The sequence below is a fragment of the Bactrocera oleae genome, chromosome 5 (genome assembly GCF_042242935.1).
Source record: "Bactrocera oleae isolate idBacOlea1 chromosome 5, idBacOlea1, whole genome shotgun sequence".
NCBI classification, from domain to species: Eukaryota; Metazoa; Arthropoda; class Insecta; order Diptera; family Tephritidae; genus Bactrocera; species Bactrocera oleae.
In genome coordinates this window covers 28,250,929-28,272,515 of record NC_091539.1, presented here as the reverse complement: position 1 = coordinate 28,272,515, position 21,587 = coordinate 28,250,929, and the positions used below count along the sequence as shown (strand labels likewise).

Below are 21,587 nucleotides of genomic sequence, written 5' to 3'. Positions count from 1 at the left end.
GATCGCTTGCAAAATATATTAGTATCGTAACACTGGTTATATGTCAATATGCAATCGTTTTGTTATTGCTTGAATAAATAGAAGAAATTATAAGTTTCCCGCGGCTATATCTATATATATTCTTGATCTGGAGATCATCCTCTAACCGCGTACACCCATTTTATTCCCCACTGGATGCTATTCTAAAGCCGACCCGAAACAAAAACAAAAACGGATGATTCAGCCATCAAAGAAGACAAAATACTATATCGATCGCTTCATTCTCCTGGGTGCATATACCCATAATATTGTTGTCCGCTGGTAGGCTTTTTAGCATTCACATAGTTAGTGAAGAAAGCATTTCTATAAAATAATAAGCTAAAAATTGCAAAAATATCAATGCCAAAATGAACAAAGTCGAGCCATGCCTTTCCGTATTCATATGGTATATAATTATGTTTTGAAGCCACTGCTTATTACCAACAAAAAATTTCGTTTAACCATGAAAAATGTGAGTATACCTTAAACGTGCAAGTATGTTCCTGTTTTTGGTTCTTATCATCAATTTTCAAAATAGTTTGTGTGAATTTAAATCAACAAAGGCCAATTCCGAAAAGTCTTTATTGTGTAAGCACGTACTGAGTGCTAATATTGAATATACATACATACGTGTCTTCATGTCCTCTTTTCAGGTAATGTGGGTGAGACGAACAACAGAAAAAGTCTCCTTACTAACTGTTGGCAATATAACGTACAGCGGAGACCCAAGAATTCACGTCAAATTTCAGTATCCAAACAATTGGCGGCTGCTCATTAATCCCATACAGAGAGAGGATGCCGGCGTCTATATGTGTCAAGTGTCTACGCATCCACCGCGAGTCTTCACAACAAATCTAACCATATTAGGTAAGTACGCCCACTCACACATGCAATCCCACTTACGTGGATACAGCGGTAACTGAATATTCTTCGGAAATGCTGGCAATACCAAACCAATTTCACAGTACTACGGGAGGAGGGGCATACTACATATGTATGTATGTACCTGTTAGAGTTTAAAAGAAACCGTTGTGTCCATTGTATGCCCGTTTGCTTTGCATACAAAGAGCTTTTTGTTTGCCTTTTGCCTTGTTATGACTCCAGTCGTTTTTGTTTCACTGGTAACATGTTTTAAAAAATGGCTACATACTTCTTCAATGGAACAAAGGAATGACTTCACTAATTTAACGATTTATTCCTAAAGGGATTATATAGCTTTGTTAATTGATAAATGCATACATAAATGTACGTACATATATAATATGTATATGCCTCACGCAGATACGTTTTTACAATAACTCCAGTGACTGTACATTAGAAACTCAAAACCTCAGTAGGAAAATTATTTCATTAGTCATCTTTCTGTCTTACTGCGAATATTCTGACCGTAACCTATATTTTATTTTAGTCTTAATTTGGCATTTAAAGACTCAAGGTGACTATATAAAATGTATTTGCTCACTTCTTCAGCCTAGTTCACGCTGAATGAAGAACTTAATAATTATCAATTTGCAGTCCATTTACATTTCCTCTCCACCCTTCGATGAAAACGATTCTATAATAGCCGATTATTGCTGGAACCTTTGTTTGTTTATTAGTTGACATCAGATTCTTACTTAATCTAAGAGCTTGAGATCTGTGAGTCCCAGCTCTTTTGGTGAGCCGTTCCATTCGCTCTACGACTAACATTGAAGCTAATGTCGTAAAAGCATTACACAATGCCGTATATTATATACTTCAACCTCACTTCTTTTAATTATATCCTACTGACAATGACGGACCTCCTCCTTCTTTTCGGCTAAAATCCATTCCATTTAGAGATCCATATTACGAAGTGTCCGCAGGTACACTACCCCACATAATGAATAGCTGATATATAGTTTGAACTTACAAAAACTAAACTACATATAATATTAGGGCGCCGTGAGTAGGCATCAACATGCACTTTTAGACCATCATTAGTTGATCAGCTGTTCTTTACGCAGTTACACAAAATATTTTGTTATAGCACAAATAATAGACACTTCAATAAATTCTGCGATCTTTTGTAACTGAATTTAGAAAGAAATGTTTTTTTGTGTAACAACTTTATATATATTTATTGGTTCTTCAAACTAATTTGAAGTTTGATTGAATTGTAAGATGATAATAAACCGTAATTAAATTAATAATTAATCAAATATTGTAGTTAATTGGCTGTGGTTGAACCTGACGTGTTATACAAGGTGGCTTACGAATTGTGCTAAAAAAACAAAGCGTAATAACTTTTTTTTTGTGTGAGTAAGTTTTTTTAAGATGAATGCTTGTGATACCAAATATAGGGTTTGGAGAGTGCAGTGGTACCATGCTTAGCAGTCCTTTATTTCCGGCCAAAAGAGGGGGGTAAACATGTTTGCCGATTCTGAAAGTATCGCAAGAAGACCGTACCATCGAGATCCGTATGTTCGTGTTCAAGAAACAATCGCGATTGAATTGAAGAAAACGGTGTAACAGTAACTGTCAATGGACACCGTTATTTAATGATGATGAATGAGTTTTTTTACTCACAACTGCTACGAAAACGTATCCCTTTCAATAGCGTTTGGTTCCAGCAAGATGGAGTCACTGCACACATAGCCAGACCGGTTATTGCGGAGCTCCAATGAAAATTTGAAAACAAATTAATATCAAGAAACTCCACTTTCCGCTGGCCCCCAAGGTCACCGAATCTGACTGCAACAGACTTTTTTATGGTGTTATACCAAACAAGAGATGTACAAAACAAAACTCAGAAATCTGACTGAATTGAAGAAGTCCACTAAAACGATAATGAATAAATTTCTAATTAAGTTTCCCATATGCGTGGCTGAGCATTAAGGTCATTTACGGTTCATAATTTTTAAAAATAATTAATTATAGAAAATAAAATAAAGTTTGCTATACAAAAAAAAATGTAATGCATTGATCAAAAAAAAGTTATTACGTTTTGTTTTTCTAGCACGATTCGAGAGCCACCATGTACCATAAGTGTATTATCTATATTAGTGAGAGTGTATGTAATTAGTTAAAACTCATAAGCATAAATAAAATATAAAAGGAAAAATTTAATATTGACTAACAACCTACCTGAATAGTATTGTAAAATCAAGGGGAGAAAAGTGGAAAGCGTGCAAACAATGCGTCTCCTAAACTCCTTTAAAAAATTAACAAATTCTAATACACCCAAATATATATCGACATCACATAGGATGATGACGATATCTTGCTGGAGCTGGTGAGGACGAGTCAGCGCATTCAGCACGATCCAAAGCAACAAAAAAAAAGATAAACTCTATTTCAAGTGTAATTGGCAAAAAGATTTTTGATATAAATCGCTAAGTGATGGACAAATCCGAATTATGATAAATAATATTGACTACAGAAAAACTGTAAAATATTTAGACAGTATTAAGGTGTGTTTTCGCACTTATCAACCTAAACAGGAGCGGTTATATAGAGTTGTGATAAAAGATAATCTCTTTTCCACAGCTTTAATTAAAAATATTACTTTATTAAGACACAAAGCAAGAAACGAGCCTATTGTTAAAAGCAGAATACTTTTCAACCGTTTTATTTAAGAGTATAACAATGAAGTACCGAAGACCCTATAGCGAATTACAAAGGCTGTGTTGTATACCAACAACCCGTCCGAAACAATGTGGTTTTTGCAAACAATAAAAAAGAGAAAAAACATTTATACCAAACAACAACTAAAAACAACAAAACTTCCCTAGCTTATACCATGTTCCAACCGACATCTAATCAGAAGATTAAAGCTGTTAATCTCGTCACCGAGGTGATTTGAGTCTAATCTAAATCTCCCTGTCACATTTTGTTTTATGACAGTTGATTTTAAGACTACAAACTGTCAAAGAGAAAAAAATTAAACAAACAAATACAGTAAAAAATAAACAATTATAGCAACACCAAGTAAATAAGTGAAAATGGCAGAAATTAGTATCAAACAAGTAAGGAAGGGTGTAACCGAACAGTTCATACTCTTCCAACTTGCAATGATCAAACCAGCGAAATACTTATGTGTTGGCAGAACTTTATATTAAGAAATGTAGCGAAAAGATTCAACTTCATTTTTCGACGAAATGTTGAATGGATTAAAATCAAATTTTGTATAATATTACCTTATTTTGAAGGTTATAAACTCACTTAGTTTTATTACTAAATTTTACTTATCGTCAGCGGAAATTATACTAAAATCATTAGGGGCATAAAAATGGAATGGCTGATTGCATTAATTGTTGACATTGCTCAGGTAACTTGACAACTTATTTTAAGGCAATTTTATAAATTTACGTTGTGACCAGAAAATTCCGAAAATATTTTTCAGCACATTTTTTTAAGAAGTTCTTACCACTGGCCCTTATTACTATGCCAAAAATGAGCGCAATCTGTCAGCCAATTTTTTTGCACCAGCTGTTGGACTTAGTAGGGTTTTGCGATTTTTACAATGGAAAAAAATATTTAACATAAAATTTGCATCAAATTATGCATTTCGAACCAAATTTCTTGTGCGGAATCGTTGCGAATGTTAAAAAAGTCTTATGGGGAATATATTCTATCGAAAACCCAAGTCTGCGACTGGTACAAAGCCTTTACCGTTTGATTTAGACCGCTAATTTTGGCATGCGACGCCTCAATGCTCGACTTGTTCCAAAAGAGCTGAACTTTTTGCAAAAAGACAGCAGCAAGCTGTAATTGTGTACGATTTTAATACCAAAAACTCATTCAATACCATCGATCAACTACCGTATTCACCGGATTTGACCCCATGCGAACTTTTTTGTTTCCAAAACTCAAGTTATCACTCCGTGGAACCTGTTTCGACTCGATTGAGGCCGTAAAAGAAAAATCGCAGAGGGACCTGAAGGAGATCCCGGACAGCACCTACAAGGCATGTTTCGATGATTGGGAAAAGAGTTGGCATATATGTATCGCTAAAGAAGGAGCATATTTCGAAGGCGACAAAATAAATATTTATGAAGATTACAATTTTTTCGGTTTATTTACATTTTCCGGAAACTTTGATATTTGGCGTCTGGATTCCTCAAGAGTTAAGGTTCGATTTTGACAATTTTTGGCATAAGATTAAATACCTTGAAGGCACTATTTGGGCAAAGTTTTATCCGAATACATTGATTAATTATTGATTTGTATACTGGAAAATGAAATAATTAGATACAATTTAAAGTAGTGTTATAAGGGAAGAAGGCGTGGTTTTTTGTCTGATTTCGCCTATTTTCACACTTTATTGTAGGAATTACAGGGTAATATTACATACAGGTTATGGTTAAAAGCGGTTCAGTAAGTCCCGAAATATGGATTTCCCCTAAATGTAGGCGCTGCCTCCCATCGTCAAATTTGACACAGGTTCCTATAGAGCCTTCTTATACCATCTCGGTATTAGTAGTTTTTAACAAAACCGTTATATGGGGAGAGGGCGTGGTTATAATCCGATTTCATCAATTTTACACCGTCGGTAGGAGTTATATGAAGATTTGTCTTAAGCGAATTTGAGTAATATAGCTTAAGTGGTTTAGGAGATATGTATATTAAACTTCTTAGTGGGCGGTGTCTAGCACATTTTTTAAAATATTTTTGCTCACAGATGCCTTTTTCTTAATTTAGTGCTTAGCTATGGCATTTTATATGTTTTCGATTAATGGCGTTTTGTGAGCGTGGCAGTGGACCGATTACGCCCATCTACGTACTCATCCTTACTTTTTTGCCAAGGAATACGCCTAAAATTTTATTGCGATATCTCAATTTTTTTCTTACTTATAGCTTGAACGGACAGACGGACGGACGGACAGACACTCATCCGGATTTCAACTGGTCTTGTCATCCTGATCATTTATAAATACATAACCCTATATCTAACTCGATTATTTTTAGATGATACAAATAACCGTTAGGTGAACAAAATTATTATACTCTGTAGCAATATGTCGCAAGAGTATTTAAAATTATGATATACAAGTAATCGCCTCTAATCATCCAATAACAGGGTTCTTGCTGGCTGTACTGTCTTAATTAAGCCTTGTATCAAATATGACGCTCTTGATAAGTAAACATATATAGCTAACATAAATAGCTGTAAAATATTATTATCGAACTTTAATTTTGGCATTTTTTGCTGCCCGATTACCGAGCCAATTCAGATATAAGTAATTATTTTGTATGTCTGGGGATTATTTTTTATGTCCTTGATGACTTATTTTAAATCCTTTTAATAAATATGTAAATATAAACATATAATATATATGAAGTAAAATCAACCATACCTTCAACTTTTCTATTTCATTCACAAAGATACACGTTTTTAGAAAACCACGCTTTCTCAATTTCATTAAACTAACTAGCACATTCTCCGATATATGTGGTATAAAGTTCGAAAATCTGTATACTATGTATATAGGAGCTAAGGGAAGTATTGAATCGATTCAAACTATTTTTGCCACAAGGATATTAAAAAAAAATATTTTCCACGAATTTCAATTATACCTATATCTCGCTTATTGAGGTGGCATGCCTTACACAATATTCATGAAAATTTTTATCGCTATATATTTATTATGGTAGTACTTAATTTATATACTGGAAATTTGTGTTTTAAGAGAAGTAACATTTTTCGCACTGTAACATCGCACTCTAACAGTACGTTCGGAGATATGTGATTTCTCGGGTATAAAATTTAACGACTTTGGCGCATTTCGTTATTGATTTATCGCAGTTTGAGTAGTTTTTGACAAAAAATCTTATATGGGAAGTGGGCGTGGTTATCATTCGATGTCACCTGTTTCCCTGCTGTCATAAGAGGTGTCTAAATGATATACCCTCTGCAAATTTGAGTGATATAGGTAAATAGTTTGGGAGATATATGCATTAAACCTATTAGCGTCGGGGCCACGACCACTAAAATTTTCAAATTGCATCATTATTGAGATTTATTGTACCAAACTACGGTTTTGTATTTTAATTTGCGGTTTAGTTATAGCAATTTATAGGTTTCCGGTTAATGGCGTTTTTGGACGTGGCAGCAATCCGATTCCGCACATCTGCGAACTTATACTCAATTTTTGGCCAAGAAACATACCAAGTATAGTATACCAAGTTTCAATAAGATATCTTAATTTGTACTCAAGTTATCGCTTGCACAGACGCACAGGCAGACAGTCATTCGAATTTAAACTCGTCTCGTTATTCAGATCATTTATATACATACATATATAAAACTCTATACCTATCTCGATTAGTTTTAGGTCATCCTAACATCCGTTAGGTGAACAAAGCTATTATACTCTGTAGCAACAAGTTGCAAGAGTAAAAAAATAGCATATCACCAGTAAGAAACAATTTCAATGACATTTCGTTCGCCATCAAACTTTACAGCAACACCCGCTGGACTATCCTAAAGATCGTCCGAAAAGTTCAAAGCAATCGGTCTAGCCGTTTCGGAGTTTATAAGGAACATATATACAAACTTTCTCTTTTATATACATACCATAAAAAGATAACGCTGTTTATTTGTTTCCGAAGATATGATAATTTAAATATTGATTTAATTTAATCTTACAGAACCTCCCTTACGTTTAATAGATGAGCAGGAACGAGAAGTAAGTGATCGATATTACAAAACTGGAAGCACCATCGACCTTTACTGCCAAGTATCGCGAAGTTTTTTAATCAAGGAGAATATTAAAATTGCTAAATCATTACAACCCTTCGAGCAAAATCAAACTAAAGGAAACCCAAATAAAAGTCAAATAGGAGGCAATAGGTTGGGTTCCGGATACAATGAGTTAGTATCGACCAGCAATCATAGTAATGTCAAGATGTCGGGCCTCGCTTTAGAAAAACCATTCAGCAATATGATTTTTTGGACGAAGGGTGATGCAGTATTACCATTTACGACTATCAAACGATCAAGGTAAAATAAATATTCCATTCGGGAATCTAGTAAATTCCTACCTTTGGGTTAAGCGAAGATTTCGATATTCAATATAAGAGAAAGTGTGGACCAATATTTTTTATTAGTCACCTTGCAGTTAACGGTACAATATATCGTCATATTGTAAATAGTATTCACAATATTATTGGATAGGTTAGAACTAGCGGAGGATTATAATATTCCAAAAAAAAGCAAAAGTCAAAAAAAAGATTTTTGAAAAATTTAGGAAAAACTTACACAGTTAGCCCATAATTTTTTGTTCATATATTTTATTGAGACCATGGAGAAATATAAACCGATCTTTTGCAGTTTTTGTGCAAACTAGCGATATACAGATATTAGATGTATTAAGCGAAAGAACGAATCATAATTGTTTCTGAGGAAAAAAAGAATTGGTTTTATTAACTTTATGCTTATTTGATATTAAAACGAGCCTTATATGGGAATTAGAGGTTAGTCACTCGTGAAAAATTGACTGAAAAAAATTTTCATCTGGTGTTATTTTCTTTAGAACAGTAGCTTCGTAGTTTCAAGCAGTACTAGCTAGTAGGAGGTAGACCATATTACAACACAATTTTTACCATGTCCACTATATAGATTATTATGAGAACGTATACAGAATATTGTTTTGCTATGATTATACCACCCAATTTCTCTTATTTGCAGCAGCTCGGAAAAATGGCTTATTAGTCGAGTTTCAATACCAGATGCTAAGCTTATGGATAGTGGAAACTATTCATGTTCTATAGGTAAAGTCTTCACTGCAATAGTTCAGGTGCAAGTGCTGACAGGTAATGAAATTTTATGTGTTTATTAACTTAAGCCGTTGCTTTCACATATACGATTCAATAATTTGACCCCAGCTACAGCGGCAGTAACTTAAAGCTAAAGTGTTAAATTTTTTTTATTATGTATCTTTTTTAATTGCATGCATTATATTTCAAAAATATTGTGAAAAAAGTAAGAAGGAGTTAAGTTCGGGTGTAACTGAACATTTTATACTCTTGCAACTTGCAAGAATCAAAGCCTGGGCTTCACGGGTTGGCAATTTTGATATTAAAAAATGTTGTGAAAGAATTAAACATCCATTATTCGATTAAATCGTTAATAAAATACAATCAAAAGTGGTCCGATTACGCCCATCTACAAACTCGTTCTTACTTTTTTTCCAAGGAACATGTGTACCAAGTTTCATCAAGATATCTTATGTTTTCAAGTTACAAGTAGCACGGACGGACAGACAATAACCCGGATTTACACACGTCTCGTCATCCTGTTCATTTATATAAATATATGTGGGTTGTCCCTCACTTTTTTAAGGAAAAAAATTTTAATTATTCGAGAATGTTTATTATCATTCGAAAGAACATTCTTTGGTATTTATTTTTTTAATAATATCTCTTTCAAATGTTTGCCGCGGCTATGTCTCAGATGGTCCATCCGTGGAGTCCAATTTTCAGTGACTCGTTCGAGCATTTCGACTGGTAACTGGCGAAATACACGCGTGACGTTTTGCTCCAAAATCCGAAACGGGATTATCGCACAGACTTTAGACTTTACATTTCCCTTCAAGGAAAAAATCTATTTGTGTGATATCAAATTATCTTGGGGGCCAATCGGACGGCCCAGAACGTGCTCACCGAAGTGTTCTCTCACTAAATCCGTTGATTTATGCAATATGTGGGAAGTGTCGCAGTCTTGTTGAAACCAAATGTCGCCGATATCACGAGCTTCAATTTCAGGCATCAAACAGTCGGTTATCATAGCGCGATAACGGTCCTTATTGACGGCTAAGTTCTCACCGGCATCATTTTTTAAGAAATATGGACCGATGATTCCACCGGCCTACAAACCACACCAAACCGTTGTTTTTCCTGGACGAAATGGCTACTCTTGAATCTCTTTAGGTTCTTCTTCGTCCCTAAATTCGGCAATTTTGCTTGTTTACATATACATTGAGTCAGAAATTTGCTGAACAAAATTTGGATCCGAAACGTTGGAGCTTTTCAAGAGCCCATAGAGCGAAGCGATGTCCCTTAGGAAGGTCGAGCGGTTTCAGTTCTTGCAAAAGCTGTATTTTGTACGCTTTCAATTTAAGATCTTGACGTAAAATTGAGCAAGTCTTTCATACGTCAGTCCTAGTTGCTGCGAAAGGCACCAATTCGACTCTTCACGGTCTTCGTGTACATTCTCAGCTACGGTCACTATAGTTTCTTCACTGCGTGCTGGACGTGGTCTATTCGAACGAACATCAAGATGGGTGATGGTGTTGCGAATAGTACACTCAGTACGCCTATTATGTTGACCATAAGTTGAGCGAAAAACACGAAACACTTTCATCACAGAACGTAAGTTTGTAAAGTTTAACGATTTTTAAATGTTGTTCAAGATTAAGACTTTCCATGATAAAATGCCAAACAATACTGAACAAAAGTAATGTAACAGCTAAGCGCGACTTATGCGCGATCTTTCAAAAAGAGGCTATTACAAAAAGTACATACTTACATAATACTTGGATCACCCGTTATATAACCCTATATCTATCTCGAATAGTTTTAGGTGATACAAACAACCGTTAGGTGAACAAAACTATTATACTCTGTATTGTATTGACCCGATTTTATCTATTTTACCAATACCACATACTATTAACATGCCACAGACTAATAAAATTCTCCCAGGTTTTCATTAAGGTACACTGTTATAAGTAAAACACGTTCTATCATTATCATTGAAATAACTCGCATATTGGCCGATTTATGCAAATATGAAAATCTTTATATTAGGTATTTGGGGGCTAAGGGAAGTATTGACCGGATTCAACTCATTTTTGACACAACAACAACAACACCAAGAGTATATTATTATCAAAGAAAAATTTTTTCTAAATTTGTATAATATATCTCTCAGTGTATCCGATATTTTAAGCAAAAATTTATATATATAAGATAATAGATCATAATAATGTGTCTTCTGTTAGAAATGTTTAAAATTGGTCCATACGTTCCCTTAACGCTCCTATAACCAATATGATAACTTTCATCTCTCCGTAAACTGATTTTACCATTGGTCAGATATACATCCATAAATTTCTATAATTGGGGCACTCAAAACATTTGAAATTATTCATATGTATTCTATTGAAAATTTATTAAGAAGTAAAATCTTGATGCACGGTTCAATATTTAACTATTTGAATTTTTATATTATTAGGGGAATTGCCAGCTGCCGTACAGCATAACGCCGCTCCGAAATGGCTGTCTATGCGCCCGTTGACCGCACGTCCCAATTGGCTATATTGTATATTACTATTGTTACCTTCAATGTTACTTCGCGAAACATATCGCGTTCCTTTTGAAATGGCTTAAAAATCACATATTAAGTTACACTTACGTATATATGTACATATGTAGATATCTAGATATAAACATAAGTTAAATTGATTCAGGATACGTTAAAACTTATTATAATACAACTTAAACACGATATTATTACTTACGATATTTAATATCTTACAACTTGCAATAACATTATAAATACATCTTTGTTGTTAAGTGAATCAAATTTGTTAATGTATACATGGATATGATTAAATACAATTCTTCACTGAATCAAAATGATAGAAATATAAATGGCTGTAAAATCCTTTTGAATGCAGCAAATCTAAGGCCAAAGAAATATAATAAGCTTTTGCTGCACGTACTCACGGTAATTGTAAATTTGTTCATAAGAATGACATTTATGCAGAGTAATTTATTAATCTTTTGAAAATTGTTTAGTAAACTAAGCTACATACATAACATATATACATAAATATATTGTACGAATACAAATGTATTATAAACATACATGTAAGAAGTAATCTTTATCGTCAGAGATTTTACAATATTATATTAAAACCGTCGCACAGTAATTCGCATCCATAAATTATTCTTTGAAAGCGAAAAGGCTTAACTGCTTTGAAATACAATATATTGATTAAATATGCTTTAATTTATTGCATTTTTTTCAATTTTTTGTGGGACGAATTACTCTTCGTCGAAGACATGTAAAATGAATAAAACTTAACTACAACAAGGAAGTTTTTCTTGTGAGATTTACATAAATATTAATGGTATTGAGTAGCAAAACAGTCAACAGGTTAGCTGCTATATACTTTTCACATACCATATGAGATTGAACTGACCCTTATTTAAACTAGAAAACATAATATTATATTATATATTTCTAAATATACTAGATCCAAAACTAACATATTGAATTCATGGGTTAAAATGGACCCACATATATACAGAGAAAATAAGATCCCTATAAATGGTAAACTTATTTTTAACAAGAAACAACTTTAACTTCGGTTGCACCGAAGCTATAATAATACCCTTCACAAATTCAAAATATTCCTTTTAAGAACTTTGATATTCTTCACAAATACAAGAGATTTCTTTTAAGAACTTTGATCGGTTAGTTTGTATGACAGCTATATGTATACAAATCCGATCTAAAAATTGTTTTCGAAAATTGCCATTGTCTTACGCCATAATACATGCCAAATTTCTTGAAGATATCTCGTCAAATGAAAAAGCTTTCCATACAAGCACTTCATTCCGACCGTTAAGTTTGTATGGCAGTTATATGGTCCGATATCGGCCATTCCTTCAAATGAGCAGCTTCTTAGTGAGATAAGGACGGGTGCAATCGATATGTCAAAAACTGACAGACGTACATGGCTAATCGACTCAGCTCTTCACGCTGATCAGATATATATATACTTTATAGTGTCTTTGTCGTTTCCTTGAGGGTGTTACAAACATTGTTGCAAATTTATGTTAAAACACCCTGTTCAGGGTATAAATTCAGGTATTGGCAAAATTTATAAAAAAAGAAGTAAAGAAAAGTTAAGTTTGGGTGTAACCGCACATTTTATACCCTCGCAGTTTGCAGATATCAAAGGCTGGCAAATACTCAAGTATTGGCAAAGCTTTATATTAAGACCTGTTACATAAGAATTCAACAGGAGTTATTCGAAAAAGCCAAATGGATAAAAATCAAACTTGGTATCGTATTAACTTATGTATAGACGTATATACTTATGTATAGGCCATAGGCTCACTTCGTTTGGTTATAAAATTTTGTTTCGTGTTCGAAATATTTACATTAAAATCTAAATAATTAATAATCTCAAACAAAGAGGCCAAATTTAATACCAGGTGTACCGGTTTGAAGTGAGCGTTAATATACAAATGTGTTGGTAGTTAGTAGGGAACATTTGTGGTGAACGAGCCTTAATTTTTTTCATATATGATTGGCATGACATCTGTCAAACATATTCAATAACCTTATCGTCATTGAACAAACAACATTTTTTATTGTGTTGAAAATGTCAAACTTTTTACCGGAACATGGTGATTTTTTGTTTCCATTTGAAGAAAAGTGCTGCAGAGTCGCATCGAATATTTGTCGGGGCATATGTTATTGTGATCATGCTATATTAGAAGCAACATGCTTTTGGTCATGGTTTCAACGGTTCAGACATAATGATTTTAATGTGTGAAATGAAGAACGTGGAAGACCACCAAACACCTATACACCTGGTATATTCAGTATATGTGTAAAAATCGAAGCAAATAATCCAGTCATTATATTAGGAATATGTCGATTTGAACAAAGTCTAGACTAATTTCATTATTTTACAGCGCTAAATGACATAATGGTTAAGAAATCCACTTAATTACATTAAAATATCACACATTTTGCTCAAAATAAACGGTTTAAAGTCAGATGGATATTCAAAGTGAGAATAAAGTTAATGAAAGCAAAATATTAGTGATTTTATCTTAAAATTTTTATGGGGATTTTAATGGGAACCTTGTATAAGTAATGAAGAACAGAAATCTGGGAACTTGTTTTTAGCCAAATCTAGACTGTAAACGATATGTTTCAAATACTTTGTTTTATTTGAATGTAGGTAAGTGCCAATTCTTAAATTTAAAAAATTCTTCCAGTTGTAGATATTTTAGGGAAAATTACGGATGATTTATAGGGGAATATTGTTTTATTTGTATACAGATTCATTATGAAGAGTGTTTGTTCTTATTCTTACAGTTCACTAAACAACAGATACTGGGCCGAAAAAAACACCGGCTCTCCCCTTCTACAATTAATATAAAAGTGACGTCGATACAACGGACCAAATAGTCACGAACACGCACCATGAAATGTCGTAAAAAAATGTGGTAACTAGCTTTCTTGTATACTTTTTTTGATCTGAATTGTTTGGCAACATACTTCATTTATAATGAATTCATCAAACTACAAGTATTCCAGAAAACAAATGACATATCTGCTAAGTAAAAATCTTATTTATAACCATTTGAACAGCAAATTAACAATACTAGTGCTGTTAACCAAACCGGTATCTATATAGCTATGGAACAGGTGTTGGGATAATGTATGCTGTCTAAAACATCTGTGGCTACTCCCTAAACTGGCTCATGTAAGAAGTGCTACTACGTTTAGGTTAACGACAAAACTAGAAATCGGCGATCAGTTTGCTATATTCCTGTGTGGTCTGGTCATGGCAGGGAATATTATTAGTGCTATTATCCCACGAAATTACAATCGTTAAATTTTTACGTATACCTTTCATTGGTTCACCTATCTTTGATATATTATCGCATAAGCCAAGAATATATTAAAAACATCTTCAACTGAGATACATGTATCCGAAGAGGCTAAATTTAATATTTATTGAGTTGGTGTGGAAAACGTCAACGAGAGGATCGGAATTCATTATATTACGGATATGAAGTTTAGACTAAGGTCTAGATCAATTCCATTCTAATTCAGCGCTAAACCACATAGTTTTTAAAAAACTTGTCCATTTAATTTCATTAAAATATTACATTTTGACCAAACTGAACAGTTTAAAGTCAGGTGGAAAGATGGAACTCATTTGATGTGGTATATTCGGGATCACAGAAAGCCGCAGCACACAATAATTTGGACGTTGCACAGGTATACTGGAGAACATATTTTCAAAAAATTTTTTAAACATTTAACTTTCAGACTAAAATGCATACTCGCCACAAAACGAAAATCATTGCATGTGTGGTAGTTGGAGGTAGTATTGACCCGATTTTATCTTTTTCTGCAAATACCACGTACTACTAACATATCACATACTAATACAATGTTCCCTGGGTTTCACTAAGGTACCTCAAATACCATCACCAATCTATATGGAGTCAAGTCAGCCGGATGTTGGTAAATTCTGATAGTAGTTATACAGAGGCTAAGTCAAGTTTTCAGCCAATTTTATCCCTTTTAGGCACAAAGATTTACTCTTAATAGAAAAATACGCTCTCTAATTTTTATTGAGACAACTTACATATTAGGCGATACATGCTTGATAAAGTCACCTGGAAATTCGAAAATCTTTATATTAGGTATATGGGGTTTAAGGGAAGTCAACTGTAAGCACCAGTGTCCACATTGAACAGTTTTTGCTCGATTTGGAGAATTTTTGATCACAAGGTGGCACACGTCAAAGGCACTATTCGCGCAAAGTTGAATCCCGTTATATTAATTGGTGCTTTATTTGTACATTTGAATATGAAAAAATCAGATGGAATTTAAAATTGTGTTATATGGGAAAAAGGCGTGGTTTCCTCCATTTTCGCACTCTAAAATAGGAATATAAAAAAATGTTATATACCTAATTTGGGTAAAATCGGTTGAGCAGGTCCCAAAATATGTAAATTTCCTATAATATTAGGCGGTGCCATGCCCATCGTCCAATTTTGACAAAGGTGCCTATACAGTTTTCTTGTGCCATCCTGGTTGTAAAATTGAATGTCTCTCACTTATTTAGTTATTGATTTATCGAACTTTTAGTAGTTTTTAACAAAACCGTTATATGGGAAGTGGGCGAAGTTATCTTCCGATTTTGCCTATTTTCACACTCTCGTAGTTTGAAAGAATTTGTCCTGTACAAATTTGTGTGATATAGCTTTATTGGTTTGGAAGATATATACATTGAACTTATTACAGGGTGGGACCATGCTCACTTTTTTTTTTTAAACCAGAGATGCCCTGTTTAATGTGATTCGTTGTGCTGAATTGGAGTTCTGTATCCTATTTCACGGCTTAGTTATGGAAATTTATAGGTTTTCGATTAACAGCGTTTTCTAAGTGTGGTAGTGGTCCAATTCATCCCATCTACGAACTGTCCTTACTTTCAATGAGATATCTTAATTTTTACTCAGGTTAACGCTTGCACAGAAGGATGGACGAACAGGCAGACAGTCACATGGACTTGAACTCGTTTCGTTCACCTGATTGACACATACGTATATGACCCTATATCGATTAGTTTTAGGTGATACAAACAACCGTTAGGTGAACAAAACTATTATACTCTGTATTGTATTGACCCGGTTTTATCTATTTTACCAATACCACATACTATTAACATGCCACAGACTAATAATATTCTCCCAGGTTTTCATTAAGGTACACTGTTATAAGTAAAACATTAACGCTCTATCATTATCATTGAAATAACTCGCATATTGGCCGATTTATGCGAATATGAAAATCTTTATATCACGTATTTGGGGGCTAAGGGAAGTATTGACCGGATTCAACTCATTTTTGACACAACAACAACAACACCAAAAGTTTATTATTATCAAAGAAACATTTTTTCTGAATTTTTATAATATATCTCTCAGTGTATCCGATATTTTTGGCAAAAATTTATATATATAAGATAATAGATCATAATAATGTGTCTTCTGTTAGAAATGTTTAAAATTGGTCCATACGTTCCCTTAACGCTCCTATAACCAATATGATAACTTTCATCTCTCCGTAAACTGATTTTACCATTGGTCAGATATACATCCATAAATTTCTATAATTGGGGCACTCAAAACATTTGAAATTATTCATATGTATTCTATTGAAAATTTATTAAGAAGTAAAATCTTGATGCACGGTTCAATATTTAACTATTTGAATTTTTATATTATTAGGGGAATTGCCAGCTGCCGTACAGCATAACGCCGCTCCGAAATGGCTGTCTATGCGCCCGTTGACCGCACGTCCCAATTGGCTATATTGTATATTACTATTGTTACCTTCAATGTTACTTCGCGAAACATATCGCGTTCCTTTTGAAATGGCTTAAAAATCACATATTAAGTTACACTTACGTATATATGTACATATGTAGATATCTAGATATAAACATAAGTTAAATTGATTCAGGATACGTTAAAACTTATTATAATACAACTTAAACACGATATTATTACTTACGATATTTAATATCTTACAACTTGCAATAACTTTATAAATACATCTTTGTTGTTAAGTGAATCAAATTTGTTAATGTATACATGGATATGATTAAATACAATTCTTCACTGAATCAAAATGATAGAAATATAAATGGCTGTAAAATCCTTTTGAATGCAGCAAATCTAAGGCCAAAGAAATATAATAAGCTTTTGCTGCACGTACTCACGGTAATTGTAAATTTGTTCATAAGAATGACATTTATGCAGAGTAATTTATTAATCTTTTGAAAATTGTTTAGTAAACTAAGCTACATACATAACATATATACATAAATATATTGTACGAATACAAATGTATTATAAACATACATGTAAGAAGTAATCTTTATCGTCAGAGATTTTACAATATTATATTAAAACCGTCGCACAGTAATTCGCATCCATAAATTATTCTTTGAAAGCGAAAAGGCTTAACTGCTTTGAAATACAATATATTGATTAAATATGCTTTAATTTATTGCATTTTTTTCAATTTTTTGTGGGACGAATTACTCTTCGTCGAAGACATGTAAAATGAATAAAACTTAACTACAACAAGGAAGTTTTTCTTGTGAGATTTACATAAATATTAATGGTATTGAGTAGCAAAACAGTCAACAGGTTAGCTGCTATATACTTTTCACATACCATATGAGATTGAACTGACCCTTATTTAAACTAGAAAACATAATATTATATTATATATTTCTAAATATACTAGATCCAAAACTAACATATTGAATTCATGGGTTAAAATGGACCCACATATATACAGAGAAAATAAGATCCCTATAAATGGTAAACTTATTTTTAACAAGAAACAACTTTAACTTCGGTTGCACCGAAGCTATAATAATACCCTTCACAAATTCAAAATATTCCTTTTAAGAACTTTGATATTCTTCACAAATACAAGAGATTTCTTTTAAGAACTTTGATCGGTTAGTTTGTATGACAGCTATATGTATACAAATCCGATCTAAAAATTGTTTTCGAAAATTGCCATTGTCTTACGCCATAATACATGCCAAATTTCTTGAAGATATCTCGTCAAATGAAAAAGCTTTCCATACAAGCACTTCATTCCGACCGTTAAGTTTGTATGGCAGTTATATGGTCCGATATCGGCCATTCCTTCAAATGAGCAGCTTCTTAGTGAGATAAGGACGGGTGCAATCGATATGTCAAAAACTGACAGACGTACATGGCTAATCGACTCAGCTCTTCACGCTGATCAGATATATATATACTTTATAGTGTCTTTGTCGTTTCCTTGAGGGTGTTACAAACATTGTTGCAAATTTATGTTAAAACACCCTGTTCAGGGTATAAATTCAGGTATTGGCAAAATTTATAAAAAAAGAAGTAAAGAAAAGTTAAGTTTGGGTGTAACCGCACATTTTATACCCTCGCAGTTTGCAGATATCAAAGGCTGGCAAATACTCAAGTATTGGCAAAGCTTTATATTAAGACCTGTTACATAAGAATTCAACAGGAGTTATTCGAAAAAGCCAAATGGATAAAAATCAAACTTGGTATCGTATTAACTTATGTATAGACGTATATACTTATGTATAGGCCATAGGCTCACTTCGTTTGGTTATAAAATTTTGTTTCGTGTTCGAAATATTTACATTAAAATCTAAATAATTAATAATCTCAAACAAAGAGGCCAAATTTAATACCAGGTGTACCGGTTTGAAGTGAGCGTTAATATACAAATGTGTTGGTAGTTAGTAGGGAACATTTGTGGTGAACGAGCCTTAATTTTTTTCATATATGATTGGCATGACATCTGTCAAACATATTCAATAACCTTATCGTCATTGAACAAACAACATTTTTTATTGTGTTGAAAATGTCAAACTTTTTACCGGAACATGGTGATTTTTTGTTTCCATTTGAAGAAAAGTGCTGCAGAGTCGCATCGAATATTTGTCGGGGCATATGTTATTGTGATCATGCTATATTAGAAGCAACATGCTTTTGGTCATGGTTTCAACGGTTCAGACATAATGATTTTAATGTGTGAAATGAAGAACGTGGAAGACCACCAAACACCTATACACCTGGTATATTCAGTATATGTGTAAAAATCGAAGCAAATAATCCAGTCATTATATTAGGAATATGTCGATTTGAACAAAGTCTAGACTAATTTCATTATTTTACAGCGCTAAACGACATAATGGTTAAGAAATCCACTTAATTACATTAAAATATCACACATTTTGCTCAAAATAAACGGTTTAAAGTCAGATGGATATTCAAAGTGAGAATAAAGTTAATGAAAGCAAAATATCAGTGATTTTATCTTAAAATTTTTATGGGGATTTTAATGGGAACCTTGTATAAGTACTGAAGAACTGAAATATAGGAACTTGTTTTTAGCCAAATCTAGACTGTAAACGATATAATAAATAATAACCCAACGATTACCCTCCTCCCGCCCAACCGACGCGAGGGGTGCAATCCGCATACGTGCGGAATTAGCCGAGTCAGAAAAGGCAAGAGAGTTTTTTAAGTGTTGAGATCTAAAACTGCTCAGCTACAGAAACAAAAATTTCAACAGCTAAGTTCTAAAGTTACAATATAATAAATTGTTACATTTTCATTTATTAAGAGAAAACAATAAAGTCTTTTTAATTTTAAAAAGTGAGTCAGATAAGTCAAATGTGCTGGAATGAGAATTAAAATCATGACATATACGGCGGAATGGCTCGTTTAGTTCAAAATTTGATCTACAGGATTTTAGCAGTAAAGGTCTAAACTGCCTCGAAAGGCTAACCGGGATATTAAATTTAATTTCAGACAGGAGAAAAGAACTGCAAACAGTTCCATTCAAAAGTTTCACTAAGAATGTTATGCCAAGCATTTCCCTACGACTAGAAAGTGTAGGTAGATTAATAAGTTTTAAACGACTAGTGTATGGAGGTAGACTTACCCTAGCATCCCATCGGAAATGCGCTAAGGCGAAAAGTAAAAATTGTTTTTGAACCGACTCTAACTTGTCAGAATGGAGTTGATAGCTAGGGTTCCATACCACAGAGCCATATTCCAATATAGGTCTAACCAAAGTTATATAAAGTGTTTTAGTAATATACGGATCTCTAAATTCTTTAGACCAACGTTTAACAAAACTGAGGACAGCTTTTGCTTTCAAGACCATGGTATCAATATGAAGACTGAAATTAAGCTTAGGGTCCATATTAACTCCCAAATCAATATAGTTTAAAACTTGCTCTAGAATATGGTGTTTTATTACATAAGAAGAGGGGTGCACAGATCTACGGGAAAAGCACATCGTCTTACATTTATTGAGATTCAATGGCAAATCATTTCTATCACACCATGCTACCAAATTGTTTAAGTCTGTTTGCAACAGACACCTTTCCTCAGTTGAAGTGTGTGATTTAAAAAGCTTTACATCGTCAGCGTATAATAAAATATTTGAGAATTCTATTACTGAATCGTTAATAAACAACAAGAACATAATCGGGCCAAGATGACTACCTTGCGGAACACCAGAAGAAACATTAATTGTATCTGAAGGTGTATCCTCAAATATCACTCGTTGTGTTCTATTATAAAGATAGGAAGATACCCATTGAAGGAATCTTGGCTGAAAGCCCAGCAGATCAAGTTTATGTATGAGAATCGAGATATTTACTTTATCGAAAGCTTTGCTAAAGTCTGTGTATATAACATCCGTATGCTTATGTTCCCTAAAACCCAATGATACATGGTTTACAAATTCAAGTAAGTTTGTTATAGTCGAGTTCCCTTTACGAAATCCATGCTGAGATGAGGAAATTAACGGAGAAATCGAAAAGGTTATATGGTCAGTGATGATAGCTTCAAAAAGTTTAGGTATAACTGATAGTTTTGCGATACCTCTATAGTTTTCAATGTTGGATCTAAATCCACTTTTATGCAAAGGGATTATAAATGACTGTTTCCATATTGCAGGAAATATACCGTGTTTAAGAGAGGAATTAAATATCTTTGTCAAAGGCAGGTAAATATATTTGGCACTATTTTTTAGGAAGCATGAGGGTATCATGTCTGGGCCATAACTAAAAGATGGTTTTAACTTATTTAAATTAAATAGGACGTATCATGTCTGCGCCATAACTAAAAGATGGTTTTAACTTATTTAAATTAAATAGGACGTCTTCTTCAGAAATAATTGGAGCGTTAATTAAAGTATTCGAACACAGCACTTGCTGATAACAAAAAGTTTT

The 21,587-nt window shown here is 33.3% G+C and overlaps 1 protein-coding gene across 9 annotated transcripts in view; it reads left to right on the top strand.

Annotated features, from left to right (window-relative positions):
• dpr18 (defective proboscis extension response 18) overlaps positions 1-17,905 on the top strand; it is a 52,836-nt gene extending 34,931 nt beyond the window's left edge. For 8 of the 9 annotated variants that reach the window (XM_070109625.1, XM_070109624.1, XM_070109618.1 and 5 more), the window contains 4 exons: positions 672-885; positions 7,630-7,981; positions 8,669-8,793; positions 11,216-17,905. In XM_070109625.1, the coding sequence (XP_069965726.1) occupies positions 672-885; positions 7,630-7,981; positions 8,669-8,793; positions 11,216-11,370 (846 nt within the window). In that variant the 3' untranslated portion in view covers positions 11,371-17,905. The remainder of the gene's footprint in view (positions 1-671; positions 886-7,629; positions 7,982-8,668; positions 8,794-11,215) is intronic. The other variant, XM_070109619.1, reaches the window with a different exon arrangement.
• The last annotated feature ends 3,682 nt before the right edge of the window (positions 17,906-21,587 follow it).